At 39.5% G+C, this 26200-nt stretch overlaps 2 protein-coding genes across 2 annotated transcripts in view; one reads left to right on the forward strand and one right to left on the reverse strand.

Annotated features, from left to right (window-relative positions):
* Positions 1–26200, forward strand: part of LOC148085133 (uncharacterized) — a 523722-nt gene that overhangs the window by 435811 nt on the left and 61711 nt on the right. The window contains exon 11 of the mRNA XM_087783290.1: positions 465–638. Coding sequence (XP_087639416.1) covers positions 465–638 — 174 coding nt within the window. The remainder of the gene's footprint in view (positions 1–464; positions 639–26200) is intronic.
* LOC148085145 (telomerase reverse transcriptase-like) lies at positions 9200–15608 on the reverse strand. The gene is made up of 10 exons (XM_087785518.1): positions 15535–15608; positions 15360–15455; positions 14567–14720; positions 13083–13238; positions 12856–12957; positions 12647–12732; positions 12264–12380; positions 12098–12169; positions 11852–12034; positions 9200–9350 (listed from the first exon to the last, which is right to left on the reverse strand). Exons 1-10 carry the CDS (start codon positions 15606–15608, stop codon positions 9200–9202), a joined length of 1191 nt encoding a protein of 396 aa, XP_087641644.1.

Raw genomic sequence — 26200 nt, forward strand, 5'->3', positions numbered from 1 at the left:
CTCTTGTTTCCTGGTTGATGAAGCAACTGAGCCAGATTTCCTTGTTCGCAGACGATGTGTTGATAAATGTCACTTCCTGTTGAAGTATTATTTATTTTCAGCTCATGAACTGAATGTTGAAAAACATTTGCTTTGTTTCTTATGCAAGTAGATCAGTGTCATCAGAGAATTGAAGGATTGAATTTAACATTTCATTTTATTTATTGTTTTTTAACCATAGAAATATTTTCTGAATCATTTTATTAAATAATTTGAATATATATAATATATTTGATTTTAAACACTTTCACATTTGTATATTTAATTAAAAAAGCCACTTGTTAAAAATATTGAATCTTGATTTTTATTTTTTCATTTTATTTATTACTAAAATAACAATATTAAACTATAAATAAACTCTTTCAATTCTTGTCAAATAGAAAATTGAAAAAGTCACTTGTTGATGAAACTCGTCTCTTTCACAGGCTGAGCAACTGTCGACTGTCAGAGAGAAGTTGTTCACTTCTGTCCTCAGTCCTCAGCTCTCCGTCCTCTAGTCTGACTCTACTGGACCTGAGTGACAACAACCTGCAGGATCCAGGAGTGGAGCTGCTGTCTGCTGGACTGAAGAGTCCACACTGTCACCTGGAGACTCTCAGGTCAGAACATCATCTTTTCTACATCATCAAAGCTCAAATGTAAAGTCAGAGGTGGAAACACGAGTCAAAGTCTGTCATCACTTTGTTCTTCAGTGAAGCAGCTCATAGATACATTTGTATGTTTGTGTAGCAGGTAAAGATGTTACGTAGTTTATAAAAATATCATCTTAATAAATCATTGTAATGATAAACAAACAAGCGTCAACTATAAATGAAAATGAATAATAATCAAAACAACAGTCCTTCATATTCTTTATCCAGTGTTCTCGCGTCATCTGTCTCGTAGAAGACAAAACACTTTAGAGTGGAATCTTGAGGTTTGTCTTTGATTTGTTTTCATTGTTTGTTTTTTCCACCGTTGTTGTCTCTGTTCTTCTCTTATGGTTCATCTGTTGTTCATGAGGTCTACGACTATTTTAACAGTCGACTGCTCACCAAATATTCAACCATTAAGTCGACTAATCGCATCATTCTTACATTTTTCTTCAATTTATCATGAAGTTTCTTTAATGAAACAAAACTACTTTACTTACTTTAAGCTTCTTTTGAAGCTAAATATGTTCATAAATGTACATTGAAGCCAATAAGTTTTGTTTGTCATGTCTTTTACTGAGACTCCAATTCATTCAGCAACAGTCCAAACCAACAGAGTCAAAACAACCATCAACGGAGACTTAAAACATAAACAAAAAAACAGCAGATCTTTGTTCACCTAATAAGTATTTTGTACACGTCAGTATAAATGTCACTTCCTGTTGGAGCAGTTGAATCTATTTTCAGCTCATGAACTGAATATTGAAAAACATTTGCTTTTTTCTTATGCAAGTAGATCAGTGTCATCAGAGAATTGAAGGATTGAATTTAACATTTAATTTTATTAAAATGTTCTATTTTTTTAACCATAGAGTTATTTTCTGAAAAATTGAATTCAATAATTTAAATATTGAAAGGTTGGTTTTGTTTTCATTGAATAATGGAAACATTTTTTAGACATAGAGTTTAATATATATATAATATATTGGATTTTAAACACGTTTAAAAAATAAATTTAAAAGGATACTTGTTAAAAATATTGAATCTCGATTTTTTTAATTTATGATTCCATACCAGCATTTTTATAATGTCTGTGTTTTGAAGAGGTAAAAAATATTTATATTTTAATGTTGTTGATGTAAAGAGGTAAAATATATATATATATATATATAAAAAATATATATTTTAATGTTGTAGTTTTGAAGAGATAAAATTAAATACAACATTTAAATATTCTTTTATTTCTATTTTGTTTACCTCTTCAAAACTCCAACATTAAGAAGAGGTACAAAATATTTATATTTCACAACTTTTTCAAGCCTTCAAAAAACAACATTTTACACATTTGGGCAACAATTTTTTAATGTTATAGTTTTGAAGAGGTACAAAAAAACTAGAACATTAAAATGTAAATATTTTGTACCTCTTCAAAACACAGACGTTATTTATTTTATTTTTTTACCTCTTCAAAACTCCAGGGTTAAAATTTATATTGGATTTTAAACACTTTGACATTTTTATAATGAATTTAAAAGGATACTTGTTGATAACAATATTAAACTATATGTGTGAAAAAAACCTTTACTCAATTAAAACATATTGTTTTTATCATAAATTATAAATAAATAAACTCTTTCAATTCTTGTCAAATAGAAAATTGAAAAAGTCACTTGTTGATGAAACTCGTCTCTTTCACAGCCTGAACAACTGTCGACTGTCAGAGAGAAGTTGTTCACTTCTGTCCTCAGTCCTCAGCTCTCCGTCCTCTAGTCTGACTCTACTGGACCTGAGTAACAACAAGCTGCAGGATCCAGGAGTGGAGCTGCTGTCTGCTGGACTGAAGAGTCCACACTGTCACCTGGAGACTCTCAGGTCAGAACATCATCTTCTCTTGGTTCTGATACGTTTCTAAAAGTGTTTCTCCTTCATTTCAGTCTGTCATGGTGTCAGATCTCAGAGAGAGGTTGTTCTTCTCTGGCCTCAGCTCTGACATTGAACCCATCCCACCTGAGAGAACTGGACCTGAGCTTCAATCATCCAGGAGGACCAGGACTGGAGCTGCTGTCTGCTGGACTGAAGAGTCCAGACTGGAGACTGGAGACTCTCAGGTATGAACAGAGCAGCAGAACTCACTGACTGAACTCCAAAGATCTTCAGACTGAACATTTGATGCTCAGACTCTTCATCTGAACTGAGCACACAAATCCAAACTCTGAGTTCCTCCATGTTCTCCTGCTGGACATCAGTGGAAGCATGAAGGAGACAGTTGAGACTGAGCAGCCTGTTTATAGATCCATCTTTGTTGTCATCAACAGTCATGACTGAGTCGTCCACTGAGAATGAAACAATATTCATGAAACATCTGAATCAAATGAATCTGATCTTCTGACTCTTTCTTCCTCCAGGCTGGATCACTGTGGACCACATATGTTAGACCTGTAAAAATGAATGGTAAGTTTGATTCCATTGATTGACTTCAACATCAAAGCTCATCTGCTGACACAGCAGTTGAAGGTCTTTGTGGACATGGACTTGATGAAGAAGATTCCAGAACAAACGTGCAGATGTTAAAGACTCACAGTTACAGTATCAAGTGAAGCTCTGATTCCAAATCTTCAAGTCCTTCAGCTCAAAACTCTTCAGGAGCTTCAACATCAACATTGTTTCAGTTTGACTGTCAGTGGAGAACAAAGAAATATTTCTGTCAAATATTTGAAATCAGACGTGAGTTTGATCATCAACTCACAATGTTGAGTCACTTTAAACATCATTTCACACATGAATCACTTCATATTGAATCATGTGTTCACTTGAACATCTTCATCACAACTAGACTAGACTCATGTTAGCTACATGCTAGTTTAGCTGCTGACTTCATCTTCAAATCTGACATTCAAGATGATTCTGGGATGTTTCAGTCACATGGTTCTTCTCTCAAGTTCTCAGAAGAATGTTGACAGAACATTGACTCGTCTCAGTTTGGATCAGTATATGATCGTCAAGACAACGTTCTTCCACCATCATCACCTCATGTCTCTTCTTCTCTCAGTCTTCACTCTCACTGGACTCACACACAGCAGCGCCTCCTACTGTCCAACGACAACAGGAACTTGATGGAGGATCAGGATTATCTGGATCATCCTGACAGATTTGAAAAGCTGCGACTGAGGAGTGACTACCACAGTGACTCTCAGAAGAAACAGAGGGAAATAACTTGAAGAGAATTACAGATCAAGCAAGAAGATGAATGTTAAGATGTTCCTTCCAGACTGTTTGATCAACTTCAAATGACTTCAATACATGATTATATTTTTACAGCTCGACTCATTCTTGGAACATCCTGACCTGAAGAGGAACAATCTATTCAAAGATACAAGTAATGGTTCATTGTTTTGCTGCTCATGTTATTATATATTTTTAATAGTTGTTTTCTGAAGTCGTTCCATGACAACAGTTTCCACATTGAACTGATCCTGATGCAAAGAAAGTTGTGGATTCCTGCAGTAAAGTCTTGAAATCACTTTTTAGATCCGAATTTTAAAAGTAAATCATGGAAACACATCATTTGTATGTTAAAGTTCATTTATAAACTACAATGTTTTTTCCACAAGTGTCGGTTTATAAAAGAGGAAGCCACAAGAATGTTGTTTTACTTGTCTTGTCCACTAGAGGGTAGTCACGCTTTTGCTATGAAGCAGTGAATCAAAGAGAAACTTTTGAGACTAAAGAAGGAAAATCTCTCTTTAAAACTAATAAACATCATGTATTTAAACAAAGTAATTGAACTTTTGCTAAACCTCTTCACTTTGATGTTCCCTGATCTTGTTTTCAAATAAATCCACTGGTTTAGTCACTTTCTTTTTGTTCATCTTCTGTCCAAAATAATCCACACATGCACGCACACACTCTCTATATCTATTCCCATTAGTGGCCACTTTATGGTGCTAGTGTAGCTATTTCATTGTGACTATATTCTACCTCTAGTAACGTGATAATAATGAGGATTATTCTGAACAACACCCCATTTAATGATTATTAATAGGAAATAAAGAAGTAAATGACTTTGATGATAACTAGCTTCTCTCTATAGACTACATATTAGTTGACAATAGTAATTTATAAGAAATTAATATTTATAAAACAGTTTCTTTTGAACAAAAAAAAGATTAAAGACGTCAAACATGTTTAAAATGTAACAATATACTTCTACGTATTAAAGGCATCCTGGGGGACAATGGATCAGCGTTCACGTCGTATCCTCTGTCAGTACCCGCCGAGGGAAACTAATGATCCTTCCAGCAGACTAACTTCTAAGAGACAAAGCCTGCAGGTCTTACCTATCCTACCCACCCTGCCATCTACATATGTGGGGGGCAGCCACCACCCTGACTGTGGATACCCAGTAGTGGATAGTGTTGTTGAGACACTTTCACACTGGGCATCCAGAAACAACCTTTTTATGACTGATGACCCCAAATAAAGATGATCTTTCCACTCATCCAGGTGAAGATATGAATCGGTAAAGCTGGTGTCGTCCAAGTTCTTGTGTTCACCGTCATAAACTGCCAGAAGAATCAACAATAGAGAATATGAGGAGTTCAAAGTGTAAGAGGTTTACTGGCAGGATTAACTACACGAGAAAATTCTTAACTAATCTCTCAGAAACAAACACTTAGACAAAAGACTAAAAAGAAAAGTGAATATTGAAGTATGATGACTGGCAACATGTTTATTCATCAAATTCATACAGCAAATGTTTATAATATCAATGATTGCTCCAGACTGCGTTTCCCGGTGAGGATCGATGAAAAGTTCAAAACTGAAAGAATACAAGTTAAAAGACTCCTGTTATAATAAAATGTGTCTTAAATGACCAATTTTCTGATTCAAACTTTTCTTCCCTGATGTCTCCTGGTTTCACTGCAGAATGTTTACAACATTAACACAAACATACTTGATTCCTCTGGGTAAAAATCATTCAGAGATTTCCTGATGTTTCTTAACACATGTTTGCTGATGACATCCAGCTCTACTGCTCTTTTGATCCAACTGAGCCCCAGAGGCTGAACTTAGTCAATTGTTTACTAGAAATCAAACAATGATTGAAAACACTTTGCAGCTAAATGTGGAAAAAACTGAAACTTTGGTTATTGTTGATGATAAGGTTCCAGGGTTGAGTCAGTACTTGGGTGACTTAGGTCAGTCTGTCAAACTGAGCCTGAGAAACCTGGGTGTTGTATTTGATAAAGACATGTCTCTTGTTCAACACTGAAGAAAACTGACCAGAAACTGTTTCAACTGAGAAAAATCTCTAAACTTAGGAAAATGTTGTCGGAACATGATCTGGAGCTTGTAATCAATACTATTGCAACCATTTGTTGTAATGTCTTAACAAGAAGGATCTGACTCGCCTGCAGTTGATTCAGAACTCTGCAGCGAGAATTCTGACCCGCTCAAGTAGAAGAACTCACATTTCTCCGATCCTTAAATCTCTTCACTGGCTGCCAGTTTCTTTCAGGATCATTTTAAAATTCTGGTTCTTACTTTCAGATCTATTCATGGTCAGACCTTCCATCAGTGATCTGATCCAGCCTTACACCCCAGCTCGGGCTCTGAGGTCTGTGGATCAGAATCTACTGATGGTTCCTCGCACACGATTCAGGACCAGAGGAGAGAAATCCTTCCAGGCTGTTGCTCCTAAGGTTTGGAACGTTCCTTCTTTACTCTCCTGCTTTGCTCTCCAAACCAAGGGGAGGAGGAGTCACAGAGGAGGGAAGGCGAACAGTAGCCGGCCGGCCAACTCGAGTGGGCCAAAGCATCCACGCCTAGTAGGGGGCAATCAGAGCGATTCACGGAGGTGGAGCTGTCTGATATCACTAGGACATTGGACTGTGACAGTTGGCGAGAGAGGTGAAGCAGAATGTTGTGAATTGCTTTCAACTCTATCCAGTTCATGTGTATGTACACTGGCGTAGATCTGACCTGAGATGCCTCCCCATCCTGTTAGAGATGCGTCTGTGAACACCTGAGTGTAATGAAGGACACAACCTAATTCCAAAATTTGATGTCCTGCAAAACCCGACCCTGGTCTTGCTTTGGATCTAGCTTGAGATGACCAAACCATCTCTGGAGGTCCCTCATATGCAGCAAGCCCAGCCGCACCGCCTTGTGAGCTGCTGCCATGAGCCCCAGGAGGGACATAACAGCGCCTGCTGTGATCACATGACGCCAAGCTTCCAGCAACTGTGTTGTCAGTCGGAGACCTGGCAAGGATCAACCAGTCATCCAGATAGGTCAAGATCCTCACCCCACTTGCTCTCATTGGTTCCAGTGCTGCCTCCACACACTTGGTGAAGGTCCTGGGTGCCAGAGAGTAGCCGAACGGGAGTCAAGTGTATTGACACACTTGATCCTCGAGGGCGAAACGCAAGTATTTGACTATCGAAACTTCAAATGATGCGTTGGTCAGGTCAATAGATGTGATCCAATCCCCTGGACTTACACCTGTCAGCAGTCCTTTACTGTCAACATACGAAATGGGCGGGTAGCTATAAACTTGTTCAAATAGCTGAGGTCCAGTATGGGCCTCCATCCACCAGTCTTCTTTGGCACAAGGAAGTACCAGGAGTAAAACCCGCTCATCATCTCTGCTGTTGGAACCGGCTCTATCACCTTCTTCAGCAGGTCTAGAGACCTAATTTTTTAGACAGGATAACTTCTCCTGTTTCGCAACGTTTGCCCAGAGAATCCCTAAAAAATGCGGGGGTTGACAGGCTAACTAGAGCGCATAGCCTCACCTGATTACTTCCCTCTGCCATCTGGAATGAAGTAATACCAGGCGACTCCAAGCTGAATAATGTTCTGTCAGAACCGAATGAACGTCGGGGTGTCCCTCGGCCCGCCACGTGACTGTCCCGGGACGGGCCTATAACGAAAGGACGTCACATGAGCCGCAACTCTATCTCTTGAATCAACAGAGCATGTACTCGAGCTGGATTCACTAGAACTCCCCACTCTCGTACATATAATCTAGCTCTGACGTCAATACTTTGATTGTAGATGTGTGCTTGTATAAAAACCGAGTTCAGTTTTGTTGTTTAAAGTCAAGCACGAAGTCTGCGCACAGACACCGGTCACTGCCGTCCCAGGTGTTATACTTCGATTTGTGGAGGAAAGGAACAATCCAGAGTATGTTCAGGTTGTCTATTTACCACTTCCAAGCAAAAGAAATACAAGCTTCCTTCACGATCGACCAGGTGTCCTTGCGACTCAACAAATTGACAGTCCAGAACAGAATAGCGTCGAGCTACGGGAAGCTTGCGCTATTTACATCCATTTCCCCGACCAGGGGTTCGGGTCTTCCGGCCGTATCGTTCTTTCAAGTTCTGATTCCCGGTGTCCCGCTGGGAGAGCTTGCCTGTTGTCTCCTGTAATCTAATAATTCAAATGTTCCCAGGCGGAGGTCACACTCGCTATGCGTTGGTTCCTGTCTTCACTTCCAACCTGGGGTCAGTTTGTCCTTGACCTTTTGTGCACATCTTCAGGTGTGGTTGCCAGGCAGGTGTGGTATTCTACCAGTGATTTGACTCTAACCTGAGTTGAGCTGGTCTCCACTCAGTAATCAGTATGCATGAGTATATTTTATTATTGTCTTACTTTATATTTGATTATCCTTTTAGCATTCATTTAAGTATGGCGTATATGTTTATAACAATTTTAATCTAACAACTCTTTCTCAATTTTCTTTTTTTTTACAAATTTTATTTTCATTTCAGACAAAAAAGACATAACAGAGTAACAAACAAAAAAAATAAATATATATATATATATATATATATATATATAGTAAATTATATTATATATGTAAAAGACAGAAAAAATAAAACCAACAGGACAATAAGAAACATCAAAACAAGAAAAACCAAGTGCCAGACCACAAAAGAAAAAAATATATATATATATAAGTTAACATTTTCAATGCTGCAAAAAAAAAAAGAAGTATTTACAAGGAGGTCAGAGAGTTCACTAAACTCCCTCTAGAGAAACAGCAACAATAGGTGGCATATCATTGAGCCATTTTATGAAGGAAGGTGGAGATGGTGATCTCCATTCACTCAGGATCACTCTCTTTGCAACTACCAGAGAGAAAGCTAGAGCTTGTTGCTGAGTGCTGGATAGACTAGAGGTTGATTCAGAACATCCCAAAACAACCAAAGCACCGGTCTGGATCACATTCACCTTGTATGCTTTAGAGAAAAAATTGAAAAACTTCAACCAATAATTTCTTTCTCAATCTTCTAAATAGTGATTGTTCCGCAGCAACATTTTATCAATAACTTCTTTTATCAAATATTTATCATCTTACAAACAACACATCATTATCATGCACCTGCACACGCTATATGTATGACCGAAACTATAATAGTCTGCCTGCAATATGTATGCAACATAAGATTTGGGCCCCATTCTGAAGTAGTCTTTCATCTTTCCCTCGTCGTGCTCAGTCGTCCAGTCCATCCTCGTCATCTTCAGTCGTTCTGACTGTTCCTCCTCAGTCGGTCTGACTGTTCCTCCTCAGTCGGTCTGACTGTTCCTCCTCGTATTCCAGTTGGTCCTCTTCGTCCATGTCCCAAGCCCAGTCCATCTTCTCCAACGTCCTCCAGGTCCATCTTCTTCAACCTACACACAAATAACCTTCATTCAGGAGTAGCTCTGACCATGAATATTTTATTAAGGTAAAAAGAAATGGGGATTTTCCCCATGTATTTATCCGTGTGTGTTTCTTCGGATAGGGGAATATGTTTGATGAAACTTATCTTTTGTGTACGTCTGTCTACTCATCCAGGTCAGGACATTCACTTAAATTGATTTTTTTATATCCTCCAGTGTCGGTTATTCGGGGCATCCCCCATTCTTACAACAGGACATGGTACCAAGAATCCCCAAATGATGAACATCATTGTCACCAATCCTGTCCACTGTTCATTCATTCCATTCATACATCAACCTCCCCTAGAGGACACATAAGATCGTGTTTATGTTACCTGTCCTTTGGGCATCTGTTGTCTGGGCATCTCATAGATCACCCTGATATTTTTATTTTTTATCAGTCCAATGGACTTTACCAACACCAACGCAATGAACACACTCTTTGTGCTCACCTCGTCAAGCCTGAATACTTATGTTATAATATCCAACATTATTTCTTAAAAAACTTTTGATATGAAAATCACAAGCAAAAACCTTTTTTAACCGAATAGAAGTTTAAAGGCCTTGAGACACAGCGCCTATTATCGGGCGTCTGGCGCCGTCGGGCAGTCCTGTGTAGTCGATGCCCCGAGTCCCTTTGGTGTGTATTCCCCAGTCGGGAGTCGGCGTCCTCGTCGGACGAAGAGAGAGGCGGGTGCAAGCGTTCAGTCTGGAGGCGGGAGTCTGGCTCAATGGTCAATCCTATTGGTTGAGTGCTAGGTTTAGCTAGCGAATCAGCGCAGGACAATGAAGCGGTGTCCCGCTGGAACAGTTGCCTGTTGTCTCATTTAATCTAATAATTCAAATGTTCACGGGCGGAGCTCACACTCATGGGCGTTGGTTCCGGTCTTCACTTCCAACCTGGGGTCTCACCGACTCTGTTGGTTCTTTTGTGCACATCTTCAGGTGTGGTTGCTAGACAGACACAAATGTTTATTCTACCGGTGATTTGACTCTAACCTGAGTTGAGCTGGTCTCAGTAATCAGTTTGCATGAATGTTGATTGTGTGCAGGAACAAAAGTTCTTAGCATCAAGCAGAGTATACTTTATTATTCTCTTACTTTATATTTGATCATCTTTTAGCATTAATTTATATGCGTATATGTTTATAAGAATTTTAATAGTTAGAAACATTCTAAAAAATAACATAACATTCATTATTTAAGACTCAAAGAAATAAACTTTAATATTTTCTTTGAGACAAGTTTATATTTCTTACATTTACCTTTAAATGATGAGATAAAAGATGTTGAATTATTTACGACAGTTGATGAAATATTTGACCTCTGACTCGTATTCTTACGAGGTCCACCTGGTATTGAAACCTCGACATAAAAGATTGTTCAAAAAAAGGATCTGTATTTTAAGCTTGTTATTCTTCTTCTATTTATTCTTCTTCTTTTCACGATACAATTGTTCCATTTTAAGATAAATTCTAACAGAAAGGAAATGACATCACACATAGTACAAATCTTTATTTTTCATCTTAGGTAACGTCCACTTCAAGATAGTTCTGTGAAGAAACAAATCATTTCTATTTCAAACAAAGACTTGCTAACAAGTAACAAATGAATGTTCACTGCCTTTGTCTTCCTCAGATTTTCTTCAGAGAAATGTTTTGATAATCGCTACTATTTCAGTCGAGCCACAAAAGAACCGAAATTCAGTTCCAAACCTATAATTCTAAAGAACAGATTACTGTGAAAAATAATCCCCCTGAAGTGAACTTTAACCTCACAGAGCTACATGTGTCTGAAGTGAACTTTAACCTCACAGAGCTACATGTGTCTGAAGTGAACTTTAACCTCACAGAGCTACATGTGTCTGAAGTGAACTTTAACCTCACAGAGCTACATGTGTCTGAACTGAACTTTAACCTCACAGAGCTACATGTGTCTGAAGTGAACTTTAACCTCACAGAGCTACATGTGTCTGAAGTGAACTTTAACCTCACAGAGCTACATGTGTCTGAAGTGAACTTTAACCTCACAGAGCTACATGTGTCTGAAGTGAACTTTAACCTCACAGAGCTACATGTGTCTGAAGTGAACTTTAACCTCACAGAGCTACATGTGTCTGAAGTGAACTTTAACCTCACAGAGCTACATGTGTCTGAAGTGAACTTTAACCTCACAGAGCTACATGTGTCTGAAGTGATCTTTCCAAACCTTGACGTCCATGAAGAGATACAATCACCTGTGAGGACGATCATCAGTTTCTTCTCCTCTGTTGCTGATGTGTCAGAGCCCAGTGTGGGGCTGTAGCAGAGACGAAGATCTGTAACTGTGAGAACAAATATATTTCAACCTTACACACTAATGTATGAGCTGAGCAGGTTCGTTCTCTTTTTTGAACACACACAGTTACTCAGCAGAATGTTGCTTCAAACACACTTTATGAATCGTAGAAGTGAAAATAGTCGAAGCCACACCTTGAATAATCCCTGTGCACGTGCAGCGACTGAGTGTCCAGCAGCAAACCACACCAGGGGAAGAGACAGAGACGGGGCAGGGCGTCAATGGTAGGATGGGGACCTGGTGACGTTTGGAAGTTGGTCACCATGTTCTGGTGGTCGACGACAAGTCCGTACTCCTGCACCCCGGAGAGCAAAGTCCTGGTGAAAAAGATGAGAAGTTTATATTTGGCTCAAATGGTTGATGTAAAAAGTCAAACTCACGTTAGAAAAGACTCTGCTCGACATTTGTCTGTTGTAATCAACAGGAAATCATCGACCAGCCTCATCAAACATCTGCAGACACAGAAAGAAAGGTTGTTATACGGAACTGGCTCCCCCTGCTGGCGACACGACACAATGACATCTGTCAACTTCACGACAAACGGACACTTTGTCTTTAGGAAGATCTTGAAACAGCGTGTTCTCCATGTGACCATAGTAGAGGCAGCGGAGCAGACTAGACACCACAGAGCCTCGAGGAATACCTTGACCTTGACGGTACATTCTGGAGGACAAAGAAGATCTGATCTTAGGTTGTAAAGTAAAGATGAGAAAATCAAGCCAGAAAACATGGAGGCTACAAACATCCCCTCAGAACACGTCAGTGATTCTTGACCAAGCATTTATTAAAATAAAGAGAATTATTTAAGGTTAAAATTCAACATCTGTCCAACAATGACAAGAACATTCTTCTGTCCACGTCTGCTTCTCTCACATCCGTCGATACTGAATCTGTCTGAGCAGAAAGAAAAGTTAAAAATGAACACTAACCTCCTCCTGTACTCAACGATGGTCCCAGACAACAACCCAGTGAAGAAGTCCAGCTGCTCTTTCACACAATCGTCTGTGGAGAAATGCTGGAAGAAATAAAGATGACGTGACGAACACAGACTTATTGTATAGTTTCCAGATAAATGCAGCGTAACAGCCGGAGAAAATAAAAACTACGATGAAGAAAATACTTTCAAGGTCATTCTTACCTTCTCTACCAGAACAGTGTGATGAGCTTTCTTGCTTTTCTGCAGCGACGCAACAAAGTTCTTCATGTTGGCTGTTCCTGCAGCTCCGTGGATGATAGTCGCCTGTTTCCACAACACAAATGAGTCGCTTCAGATACACAACGACACAACACGAAAATAAGAAGAACATTTAATGTTCATTTAATGTAGTTCTGACTTCATTGTGTTTCTGTGATCAGTAAACTCACCTCTCGCACAAAAGTCTTCCGAAGACCTTCTTCCGAGTCGGCCCAGATTTTGGCAAAAGTTCGTACGTTGAAAACCATGTCCTCGACTGATGAAAGCACTTGACCTATGACCTCTTGAAGCTTCTTGTGAGGGTCGTGACCTCCACTAACAACCGCCTTGTTCAGGTGAAAACACAAACTGAGTTAAAGGTTAAAAAATAATCTAATGTTGAAGCTTATTTTCTCTTTTGTGGTCATTTTCAAATCCATAAATATTTGGTTATAAATGTCAAGTAAAAACATCTTAAACACGCCTTGTTTTAATAGACAAACATCACTAAAATCAATAATGTTATATTGATTATAATCATGTTATATTTACACACAGGAAACAGTCAGAATGTTTGTCCCTCGTTACAAACAAATTAATAATTTCTCTCAAATGTAACATCATGAATAGTGTTGGGCGACTTACTTTTAAATAGTAACTTAGTTACAATTACTAGTTACTTCTTTCAAAAACAACCCTTTACTTTTTAATAGGGAAAGTTTTTGTAAGAGAGAAACATTTGTACAAGTGTACGGGTCAGTGTAAGTTTGGATGCTGTGATTAAACAAATCACACAAAAAGGTAAGAACAATAAAAGAAAAAAACAAATAGAAATAAAAGATTAAATGCACTGATGGTCATTTTTGTGGCAGATGCAGATGTTCAACTCACGTATCCATTCTTCATTCACTTTTAAAGTAATAGCATAGAGTTCTAACTTTCTATCATGTATGGATATAAAAAGCATCTCATAAAAAATAGAAGTAAAAAGACGCTTTTGTTACAGCAAACCTTTACTCCCAACACTGATGATATATATATACTTAGTAACTATGGGCTTATTTTTGTCTCATAATTATGTGTACATGCACAGAGGGTGATCTGAAAATATTTAATGGTTGTACGAGCGATTTAATATTTCTAAATTGTATTTTGGCATTTACAAATACATTTTTACTTTTATATACTGTATATCATTTAAAAAAAAAAATGTAAATGGTAAAACTTGAAATTCTGTGCGTGAAATTACATTCACATGTCAGATGCAATAACAAAGACTCATTTACAAGTCTTGCAAATGAAAATGATATATTTAGAAATAAAAATGTATTTTTAAGTACCAAAAATACAAGTTAATAAGCCGATATCTACCAATGATCTCTTTAAATAATGTTTTAAGTCAATGTCTCCAGGTGTAGCAAAGATACCTTAACAAAGTAAAAGGGTTCGGCTCTGTTGTCCTTCAATGGCAGGAAGGAGGACAGAACTCGGTGAATGTCGCTCTTTCCCCAAACTGTGGAGCCGAGGAGAGACGGAGACTCTCGCACGAGGGCAAGCAAGACTGCATGTAAGTCGTGAAGATCCTGTGAAACTGGACATGAAGGATGAGACCAACAATAAACATCACATCCATGTGTGCAAGTGAGGATCAACAAGAGGTGAAACACATTTGTACCTGTGTTTTGACCTTCACCCCCATGACCCCAGTGATCGCTCTCATTCCACCCGTCTCTGGAACGAAGCGAAGGCGGGAGACGACGCTTGTACTGGGGAGGGACGCGACCTCGTCTGCACTCAACTCTTCCAGCTGGCATTTAGAAACGTGATTTCTAAAAGTCGCACAAACACATGAGACTTAGAGTTGTTGAGTGGAGAACGTTATAAAAGACTTCAGGCTGAAGAAAAAGGAAGCAAAAGAAGAAGAGGAAAAATAACCCACAGACATGTTCAACATTTTAAGAAGCATCTGTCTCGCCTGCAGTTAAATCAAAACTCTGCAGCGAGAATTCTGAGCCGCTCTAGTAGAAGAACTCACATTTCTCTGATTCTTAAAACTCTTCATTGGCTGCCAGTTTCTTTCAGGATAGTTTTAAAATGCTTCCTCCTCGAGGTATTTTTACGTTTCCATGAGCAGCAAGTGAACTTCACATAGTTCTCACACACAGTTTAAAACCTTTACACAGCAGACATGTTTGTTGTCGTTTGTTCCCGTGCACCTGTGCAGAGCCTGTGCAGGTGGGAAGAGGTAAAGTATGAGCCGCCAGTCATTTATTTTGATCTGAAACAAACCCCAGTTCCCAGATATCTGCTGATTATGATCAGTGGTCGATTGATTGAACACAACGAGCACAGACTCAAGACTTCAAGCCTTTAAATCTTGAGATAATTGAATGACTTTCATGTCGGTCCTCGTGTACAGGACACTGTAGTTGTGACGTCATCAGCAATGTTCCTTCACTTGTGTTCACCTGAAAGCCAAGTTCTGTAATTCAGCCCAGACATCGTAGCGATAGAACTTGAGAGTTTTCTTCCGTCCGACTCTCTCAGTGGCGTAGAAGCAGGATCTGACCAAGCCAGTCACGTAACAGCCAAGAAGCCAGGCCAGGAAGTGACCCAGCAGGCGTGTGCGATATGCCAGCTCACTGGGGGGAATCCTTCCTGTCCAGGAAGAGTGAAGACAGCATGAGAGCTGGTAGGACGACCATCAGGGGCCTCATGTACTTACACTAAAAATGTACACACTGAGAAGTTCACATCAGAGACGCATCAACAATGTTTGTTGTTACATGTCTGGATATTAAAGTATTCACACACATGTTTCTCTTTCTACACACTGATGATTCTTGTTCATTTACGACAACATGATGAGTTTTATACACGAGTGTTCATCAGTTATTTTAGACAATTTAGAAAAATTGGTCAGAAAATATAGGCTTGTTTTGATAACATATTAAAATGATCCACCAGAAGCTGAACAGGTTTGAATTGAAGCTCAGCAAGAGCAGGTTTTCCTCATGTGATCTGAGCATCTCCTTGAAAAAACAGTTTCAGTATCACATGATGACTATATGTATGTAAACAGGAAACACTTTTATTCCATAAACGTAATATAAATACGCATGTGTTGCACTCGTCTCACTATAAAACTATAAATCCAACAGTTCATAAAGCAAATATAAACTCAAAGGATGTTTGTCATAGTTTCAGTATCTGAGGTGTTTGACAAGACAACACACACCATCTATGAGCCCCTGGAAAGAGACGGAAATAATAATAAATGGACGACACAAGCGCTGAACATGACATGAGACTGTTAACGTTCTTGAAGTGAACAGAAATACATATTTGAAGCTGAATAAGGAGAAATGACAGCTTGGAGTGAAGGAACTGACATTTGTGGGAGACATCCTGAGCAGTGAAGGCATCAGAGCGGATCCCAGAAGAATCAACAATAGAGAATATGACGAGTTCAAAATGTAAGAAAGAGCTTTAATGGCAGGATTAACTACATGAGAAAATTATTAACTAATCGCTCAGAAACAAAGTAAAACAAATGACTGAAAAGAAAAGTAAATATTGAAGTATGATGACAGGAAACATGTTTATTTGTTAAAAAAAAAGAAACAGACAGAAGATGTAATGTAAACAGCAAATGTTTGTCTGATATCAATGATGGACAGATATGTTGTTTGTGACTCTGGACAGTAGGGGGCGATGAGAGAAACAGAAAGAACGTGTTTAGATGTATGGAATACCAGAAATACACATTTATGCATGTATTTATCTCACAATAGCCATTTAATAGTCTTTTCCCCTGGATGTGGTTATTTACAAACACTTTATTATTCACTAATTGTGTCACTCATGGTATTCCATAGAATAGAGAATTAGGAAATACTCTTTATTTATCTGTTTTACAGTATTTCATATATTTTCTAACTTGTATTCCCCTTAATGTCTCTACATCCAAACATATTATATTACCTAATAATGACACACCTGGGGTGTATTTGACTATGATGGAAAGAAGCATTCTGGAAAATAACTGAAATACAGCATGAAGAAATAGATTAGAGTCTATCCCAGAGTTTAGGGGCGAGAGGCGGGGACATCCTGGACAGGAGGCCAGTCTGTCTCAGGGAACACAAAGACACATACGGACTTATTTTCCCCAAGTTCTCCATCAACCTCTGTATGTTTTTGGACTGTGGGAGGAAACCGGAGTGTCCGGAGTAAACCCACACAACACGAGGAGAACATACACACTCCACACATGAAGGTCATCCTCCCGACCTGGAAGCGAACCGACAACCTGGTGAAAGAGTTTCAGGTAGTTTGCTTTTTTAAAATATAATATACACGTATTTGGATATTGATTTAGACATTTACAGTGGAGAGAACAAGTATTTGATACATTTTTGAAGTTTTCTCTCTTACAAAGCATGTAGAGTCTGTCATTTGTATCAAAGGTTCAACTTTGAAGGACAGAATCTAAAACTAAAATGCAGAAAATCACAGTTGATGATTTTTAAATCATTAATTTCCATTGTATTGCATGACATTAGTATTTGATGGTCCATCAACCAGTAAGAATTTAGGCTCAGACCTGTTAGTTCTTCTTTAAGAAGCTGTTCTCCACTCATTACCTGCTTTAACTGCACCTGTTTGAACTCATCACCTGTAGAAAAGACACCTGTCCACACACTCCAACCTCTCCACAATGGCCAAGACCAGAGAGCTGTGCAAGGACATCAGGGATCCAACTGTAGACCTGCACAAGGCTGGGATGGACTACAGGACAATAGACCAGCAGCTCGGTGAGAAGAACAACTGTTGGTGCAATTATCAGAAAATGGAAGAAGTTCAAGACGACGGTCGATCTCCCTCGGTCTGGAAGCTCCATGCAAGATCTCTCCTCGTGGGGCATCAAGGATCATGAGGACAGTGAGGGATGAGCCCAGAACTACATGGCAGGACCTGGTCAGTGACCTGAGTAGAGCTGGGACCACAGTCTCAAAGAAAACCATCAGTAACACACTCCGCCGTCATGGATTAAAATCCTGCAGTGCATGACAACGACACCAAACACACAGCCAGGGCGACGAAGGAGTGGCTCCGTAGGAAGCATCTCAAGGTCCTGGAGTGGCCTAGCCAGTCTCCAGACCTGAATCCTATTGAACATCTTTGGAGAGAGCTGAAAGCCCGTGTTGCCCAGAGACAGCCCTGAAACCTGAAGGCTCTGGAGAAGGTCTGTATGGAGGAGTGGTGCAAACCTGCTGAAGAACTACAGAAAACGTCTGATCTCTGTTATTGTAAACAAAGGTTTCTGTAGCAAATATTGAGTTCTGTTCGTCTGATGTATCAAATACTTATGTCATGCAATTAAATGGAAATTAATTGTTTAAAAATCATCTGATTTTTGTTCTAGATTCTGTCCTCACAGTTGAAGAGTAACTTTGATACAAATGACTGACTCTACATGCTTTAAGTGAGAAAACTTCAAAAACCAGGGGTGTATCAAATACTTGTTCTCTCCACTGTATGTGTGTATTTATTTCACATTAGTCATTTAAAGGTATTTTCCTCTGAATGTCACAATTTCCAAAATATGGATTTAGTGATGAACACAGACTATAATTTCTCTACCAGAAAAGCGTGATGATCTTTCTTGCTTTTCTTGAACTGCACCAGACCAATGTCCTTATGTCTGAACTGACTTTAGGTCCAATTACATTCATCTCCTCAGCAGTCTTCCTCAGTCCTCAAGATCAATCCTCAAAACTAAGGAATGAGGTTCATCTGAGGACTTAGAAATGGGACTCCCCTTAAAAGCAGATTCGTCATCATAGGTCGTCCATTACCGTCGACAGAATATGTTTTACAACAACAGAACCTGCAAGAATGGCTCCAGCAACAGTGTTGATGGTGGACTTTAGACATGTTTTTATCAGCTGCCAGACGCAGAGATGTTCCTCAGAGAAGAGTTTAGAAGTTGGTCAGTTCATCTGAGGAGTTCATGTTCATACTGTACAGAAATGAGAATCGAGGGGCGTGTTTGTCTGCGGCTCCTGGAATTGTGACTCATTTTATATCATATTTTTGCGAACTATAACCACAGAAAACAGCGACAAGACATCAACAGATTCTTGGAATTTATTTTTGAAACTTTTTTTCATCCACAATGTCATGGACTCGTCAGAAAACAGAAGCGTCGAGAGCAGGCGCAGCAAAGCCCCGGAGGCTAACATGAACGCCCGCTTAGCAGCCAACTTTTGCAGCCATGATGGACTCTCTAGAAGCAACATCTTCCTCAAAACTCTTCACTGGCTACTGTTCGCTCTGAGATCGCAGCAGTACAACGAGAAGTGAGCGAGTGCATTGAGCCGCTGAAAGAGAAGAAAACACCAGCAGACCCTCCTGGATCTACAACACGCTGCTAGGGATCATGGCGACGACCTCGGAGCTCCAGGCCTCCGTGAACACCTGACCGCAGGTGAAGCGACTGGAGGAGCAATAATATCCCACTGGTGGGACTGATGGACCGGGACAAACCATTCTTCTCTACCGGGACAAACCATTCTTCATCTTCTCTACCGGGACAAACCATTCTTCATCTTCTCTACCGGGGCAAACCATTCTTCATCTTCTCTACCGGGGCAAACCATTCTTCATCTTCTCTACCGGGACAAACCATTCTTCATCATCTCTACCGGGGCAAACCATTCTTCATCATCTCTACCGGGACAAACCATTCTTCAGCTGCTCTACCGGGGCAAACCATTCTTCATCTTCTCTACCTGGGCAAACCAATCTTCGTCTTCTCTACCGGGACAAACCATTTTTCATCTTCTCTACCGGGGCAAACCATTCTTTGTCTTCTCTACCGGGGCAAACCATTCTTCGTCTTCTCTACCGGGGCAAACCATTCTTCGTCTTCTCTACCGGGGCAAACCATTATTCGTCTTCTCTACCGGGGCAAACCATTCTTCATCTTCTCTACCGGGACAAACCATTCTTCGTCTTCTCTACCGGGGCAAACCATTCTTCGTCTTCTCTACGGGGGCAAACCATTCTTCATCTTCTCTACCGGGGCAAACCATTCTTCATCTTCTCTACCAGGGCAAACCAGTCTTCATCTTCTCTACCGGGCAAACCATTCTTCATCTTCTCTACCGGGACAAACCATACCGGGGCAAACCATTCTTCATCTTCTCTACCGGGGCAAACCATTCTTCATCTTCTCTACCGGAGCAAACCATTCTTCATCTTCTCTACCGGGACAACCCATACCGGGGCAAACCATTCTTCCTCTTCTCTACCGGGGCAAACCATTCTTCATCTTCTCTACCGGGACAACCCATACCGGGGGAAACCATTCTTCATCTTCTCTACCGGGGCAAACCATTCTTCATCTTCTCTACCGGAGCAAACCATTCTTCATCTTCTCTACCGGGCAAACCATTCTTCATCTTCTCTACCGGGACAAACCATACCGGGGCAAACCATTCTTCATCTTCTCTACGGGGGCAAACCATTCTTCATCTTCTCTAAGGGGGCAAACCATTCTCCTCTTCTCTACCGGGGCAAACCATTCTTCATCTTTTCTACCGGGACAAACCATTCTTCATCTTCTCTACCGGGACAAACCATTCTTCGTCTTCTCTACCGGGGCAAACCATTTTTCGTCTTCTCTACCGGGGAAAACCATTCTTCGTCTTCTCTACCGGGGCAAACCATTCTTCATCTTCTCTACCGGGACAAACCATTCTCCTCTTCTCTACCGGGGCAAACCATTCTTCATCTTTTCTACCGGGACAAACCATTCTTCATCTTCTCTACCGGGACAAACCATTCTTCGTCTTCTCTACCGGGGCAAACCATTTTTCGTCTTCTCTACCGGGGAAAACCATTCTTCGTCTTCTCTACCGGGGCAAACCATTCTTCATCTTCTCTACCGGGACAAACCATTCTTCATCTTTTCTACCGGGACAAACCATTCTTCATCTTCTCTACCGGGACAAACCATTCTTCATCTTCTCTACCGGGGCAAAACATTCTTCATCTTCTCTACCGGGGCAAACCATTTTCCTCTTCTCTACCGGGGCAAACCATTCTTCATCTTTTCTACCGGGACAAACCATTCTTCGTCTACTCTACCGGGGCAAACCATTCTTCATCTTCTCTCCCGGGGCAAACCATTCTTCATCTTCTCTACCGGGACAAACCATTCTTCATCTTCTCTACCGGGACAAACCATTCTTCATCTTCTCTACCGGGGCAAACCATTTTCCTCTTCTCTACCGGGGCAAACCATTCTTCATCTTTTCTACCGGGACAAACCATTCTTTGTCTACTCTACCGGGGCAAACCATTCTTCATCTTCTCTCCCGGGTCAAACCATTCTTCAATTTCGCGGACTATCCACCCGCGGTTGCTAGGAGACGAGCAGCATCACGGAGGTGAAGCTCTGCACTCTTGCATCAAGTTTGTTCTTCAGGCGGTTCTCAGGATCACAACATCTGATGTGATAACGCATCGTTTCCAGGACCAGCAGCTGCATCTGACTTCGTTGAGAAACACCTGAAGAAGGTGGTGGATCCAAACACTTAAGTCGTTGTGGGGGAGCAAATATTCTGATTTGAATGTTGACAACAAGAAGTTCTCAGAGTGAGTTGTTGTCTATAAAGTTTATGTGTTAAATATATCTTGTTTATATAGATTATCATTATCACATAAATATATATATACATGTATATTTATTTATTGTTGCGTCAAGTTTTGTTTGTTCAAGAGGTGTGAGACTAATATTTACTTGTGTTATTGTCACAATCCAGTTAGGAGCAGCAGTTTGTAGTGGAGGGTATGAAAGCTGCCAAGAGAGTGTGTTTGTTAGGGTTTGGGCGTGTCTCGTTTGGGGGTCACTTCTGCCAAGGAGGGTGGGTTTTGGGTTATGTTGTTTTAAGGGATTGTTTTTGTTCTGTGTTTGATATTCATGCCTGGTCCGCCATCAGTGCGCATCTTCACCACTTTGTGTGCTTATTTATCTTTATTATTTCCTGTCTTTCAAGCATTATGCATAACTTTCTTCAGACATAATGGCATCTAACAGGACAGTAGAAACTATGGGTGAGTTAAAATTTTGTAGTTGGAATTGCAAAGGCCTCCACAATCCCATCAAGCGCAGTAAGGTGCTACACCATCTTAAACATCTAGGAGCAAAAATTGTCTATTTACAAGAGACTCAAGTCTCTTGTTTTTTTCTTTCTTTTGTTGTTTTGTTTTTATTTATTTATTTATTTTGTTTTGTTTTAGTTCTTTTTATCTTTTCGGTTAATTATACAAGTATGTATCTTTACATCTTTTCATTTTTTTTATGAATATACTGTATATGTTTGAGTGTGTGTGGATATATATGTATACTTTTATTTTTACAGCAGCAGAAATGTTATTTCTCTTCTTCTGATGGACATTTTCTTCTTTCATATTTTTGTATTTTATTTTCTGGGTATCATTCCATTTACGCTGTTGAGCTGTACTGGTTGTTTTATGTAAAAAGTCAATAAACAAATATCTTAAAAAATATATATATATATATACACATGTATCAAGACATTCAGCATAAATGAAATGAAGTAAACAATGAAAGGACGTTAAAAACAAAATAAATAATCAACAAAATGAAATAAATAATCAACAATACTTTAATAATCAACTTATAAACAGAATATCAACAAAAAAGCAAGTTAATGCACAGGTAGTGCAAGTGGAGGTGAGAGTGATGGTAGGACAGGGATGGAGTTTAGTCTCCTGACTGGTGGAAGAAGCTGACCTTTAACCTGCTGGTTCTGGCCTGAAGACTGCGCAGTCCTCTGCCTGACGGCAGCAGTGTTACTGCCGACCCTCACTGTCTGTGGTCTCCCCGTCAGGAAGTCCAACAACCAGTTGCACAGGGAGGTGTTGAGTCCCAACCGGTCCAGTTTGAGGATGAGCTGCTGGGGGATGATGGTGTTGAATGCTGAGCTGTATTCGATGAACAGCATTCTGACGAGTCTTTAGTCTCCAGGTGGGTGAGGGCTGAGTGGAGGGCAGCAGAGATGGTACCATCAGTCGAGCGGTCAGACCAATATGCAAACTGGAAGGGGTCCAGGGCGGGGGGAGCTCAGAGTTGATGTGCTGCAGGACTAGCCGCTCGAAGCACTTCATGAGGATGGGAGTGAGTGCGATCTGACGGTAGTCGTTGTAGCTGGAGGGGGACGACTTCTTCGGGACCGGCATGATGGGGGTGGCTTTGAGGCGGAGGACAACAGTTTGTCTCAGTGAGGAGTTGAAGTTATCATAATATGCAACATTTTTCTATCACAGTCTTTTCAGTAGATTGAGTCAAAACCTCTCTATTTACTGATCCTCCATAACTTTAAAATGTGTGATTCATACAGAACACTTTACAGATCCTTGAATCTTTGAGCCATTTATAGAAGTTGTTGACACAGTTGTTGAGATCCAGTCTTTCCTGGTCCAACCTGAGCAGAAGGTTTGATGAAGTTGAGGAAATGAAAGTCAAACCACTTCTCTCAAGTTAAGTTGATTTATTAACAAAAAGATTACAAGTTGGGTTGAATGTGAAGATACAGAGCTCTTGGCTCACGGATGCCCCCCCCCCCCCCCCCCCCCCCCAACCTCTGTTTCCTGTTTGTATTACATACTCTCTGAACAGAACTTATTTTGATTAAAATATTAGTACATTAATTATTTCCTTTTCACTTAACCCCTCGTAACCATACTTTATTCACACCTCTATCTTCCTCTCTTCATCTTGACATATATTTTCTATGAAGGCCAGAGCATTTCTCTCTTTTGCATAGTGTAAAGTATTTAAACTCATTAAACTTAATGTAGAAAGACGTTTCCAACACTGAAATTAAAAGCAGTGTTCAACTAAATCTGTATTATCTTAAGTAAGTAAGTAAGTAAGTAATATTTATTTATATAGCGCTTTTCGAGACCAGGGTCACAAAGCGCTTAAACAATTAAAACAATACTCAAAAAAGTACATACTTTAAAGATCAAGATAATACTGAGAACAACACAGGAGTTCGAGAAATTCAAGGAAAAGCCTGAACAAATAGAAACGTCTTAAGATGTTTCTTAAAGGAGTCAGTAGATCCATCAAGCGCAAAGAGAGAGGAAGATCTTCATAGTGACTAAATAAGAACATTTCAAAATAACACACATGAAAAAACAATAAAACAATCATTCAAGGTTGACTCAGTGTGAATTATCATGTGACTTTTTAGGTTACAATTACGTGTAAAACACTTTCCACACTGAGAACAGATGACAGGTTTTTCTCCAGTGTGTATTGTCATGTGACTCTGGCAAAGATGGTGGTGTTGACTCTGAGATGACAGACGGGACAGAGCTCACTCAGGCGGCCAACGACCTCATGATGGTAAGTTATATTCGGAAAATGAGCAAACATAGTTAAGCTTTGGATAACGTTGTATCTAGACACTCACCGACTGGATGTTTCCCGTTTTTATCAACCTGCCTATGCAAAAATTAAATTGTCAGGGTATTATCTGGTTAATGGCACAAAAACTTGTACAAATGAAATGGAAATGGTAATTCAGCATCTTGAGTGCATTTATAGCTACTTCAACAAGTGAAGAGAAGCATCATAAATGTAGTTATGTATGCGTTTATACATGAACCATCCTTCATGGGATCATCATCGGATGGTTCGGGTTGTATGAGAGAAATATGATTAGTTTTGTGTATGTGTCTGACATAATAATGCTTAAGAACCTTACATAATCTCATGTACATATTTAACTAATATTAAACTATTTATTTTTAATATAGTACTGATGATGATGATGTGCTTGTATTGGTCAACTAGCATAATTATCAATACTAATATCTCCCTTTTTTTCTAGCTTGAAGATGATCCAGCTGTGGACAGAGAGGATCTCTGTACAAGCTCCATTATTGTTATGGTAAGGCTGATGAAAATAACTAACACCAAAAACTGCCGGTTTTTTAACAGTGCTGTGTTAGTGATTCACTAATATAACTAACAATACTAATCTTTTGTAGCCTGTAGAAGATGCTGCTGTTGATAAAGATGGTCAAGACAAGGAAGGTCTTCATGCAGAAGTTGATTATTCCATCAAACCAAAGCCAGAAACATTAGAACTCTTCCTTCATTTTCACTCACAGCAAAAGTCAGACAACCATGTAGTCTGAGGGCATTTTTCAGCAAAGATGGTTCCAACAGGATATGCTATCATACGATAAGGACACAGGAGCACTCTTTGTTTCTTTGCATGGCTTATATTAATCCTAGGGATAGTGGCTCCTTCATCACTGGCATGAACAACTTAACACACATTCACCTTAGAGTCGATCAGCAGAGTGATATTCACCCAAATTGTGCCGAGTCATACTTCCTATGGTCGTCTAAAAAAAACATTAAGGACCTTCTCCTGGACCTCACATGTCTCTTCATAGACAGCAAGTCTGCAGGAGGCGAGAGGTGTTGGAGCGTCATAGACGTCATGAAGCTCATCAGCAGAAGAGGTTTGAGCGACAGAGTCAAGCTGAGGCAGCAACACACTGACTATGACACTATTGATCATGGGAAGTTTTTAGAAATAATTGTTTGAAATAACTTCTAATTAAGGTAAAATGATGTCTATTTACATTGCTTTAATTATCAATTAAAATATTTATCTCTTTGGTTTTAACTAAGGCTTCGGGATGTTTTAATTGCATTTCTGAATGTACTCTCAGCTCATGACATATTGTATTTTGTGATTTAAGCAATATTTTTGTTAAACGGACTTCTGCAAATATCAAGTTTTCACCCTTTTTTTTTCTCAAATATTATTTTTCAGTTTTCACTTTAGTTCTCATTTTCATAACTGTTGTGGGTTTAGTTTTCATGTACTACATAGTTAGCTTTGTTTTTCCATCTATTGATAACTAACATGTGCTTAGTGTTGAAATTGTGTTGCCATCTAGTGGTGTACTCATTGTATCAATGACCTGAGTAAAACCATGATGTTCTTTAAACTCACCACGCTACTGTACTTACTTAACTGCATTCTACTTTAGGGTTCAGGTAAATGTTTACTATATGATTTAGGTACAAAACAACGTAAAATACTTTTTATCAATGTACAGGCTTGATAGCCTCCCACACAAATTCACCATGATAGTAGTCAAGGTACTCATGAATCATAATCCAGTGGAATTTTAAAATGTCGTCATTAACATATGACTATATTTAATGATAATTTATTTCAAA

Source organism: Callionymus lyra, chromosome 2 (genome assembly GCF_982586985.1).
Source record: "Callionymus lyra chromosome 2, fCalLyr1.hap1.1, whole genome shotgun sequence".
NCBI lineage: Eukaryota > Metazoa > Chordata > Actinopteri > Syngnathiformes > Callionymidae > Callionymus > Callionymus lyra.

Excerpts from the sequence above, each read along its gene's own strand:
- LOC148085145 (XM_087785518.1), bottom strand. The coding sequence starts at position 15,608 with ATGAGGCCCCTGATGGTCGTCCTACCAGCTCTCATGCTGTCTTCACTC. Across the intron at positions 13,239-14,566 it reads GGGTGAAGGTCAAAACACAG|GCGGTTGTTAGTGGAGGTCA; the intron begins GTACAAATGTGT and ends CACCTGAACAAG. Across the intron at positions 12,170-12,263 it reads GATCTTCCTAAAGACAAAGT|ATGTTTGATGAGGCTGGTCG; the intron begins GTCCGTTTGTCG and ends CTGTGTCTGCAG.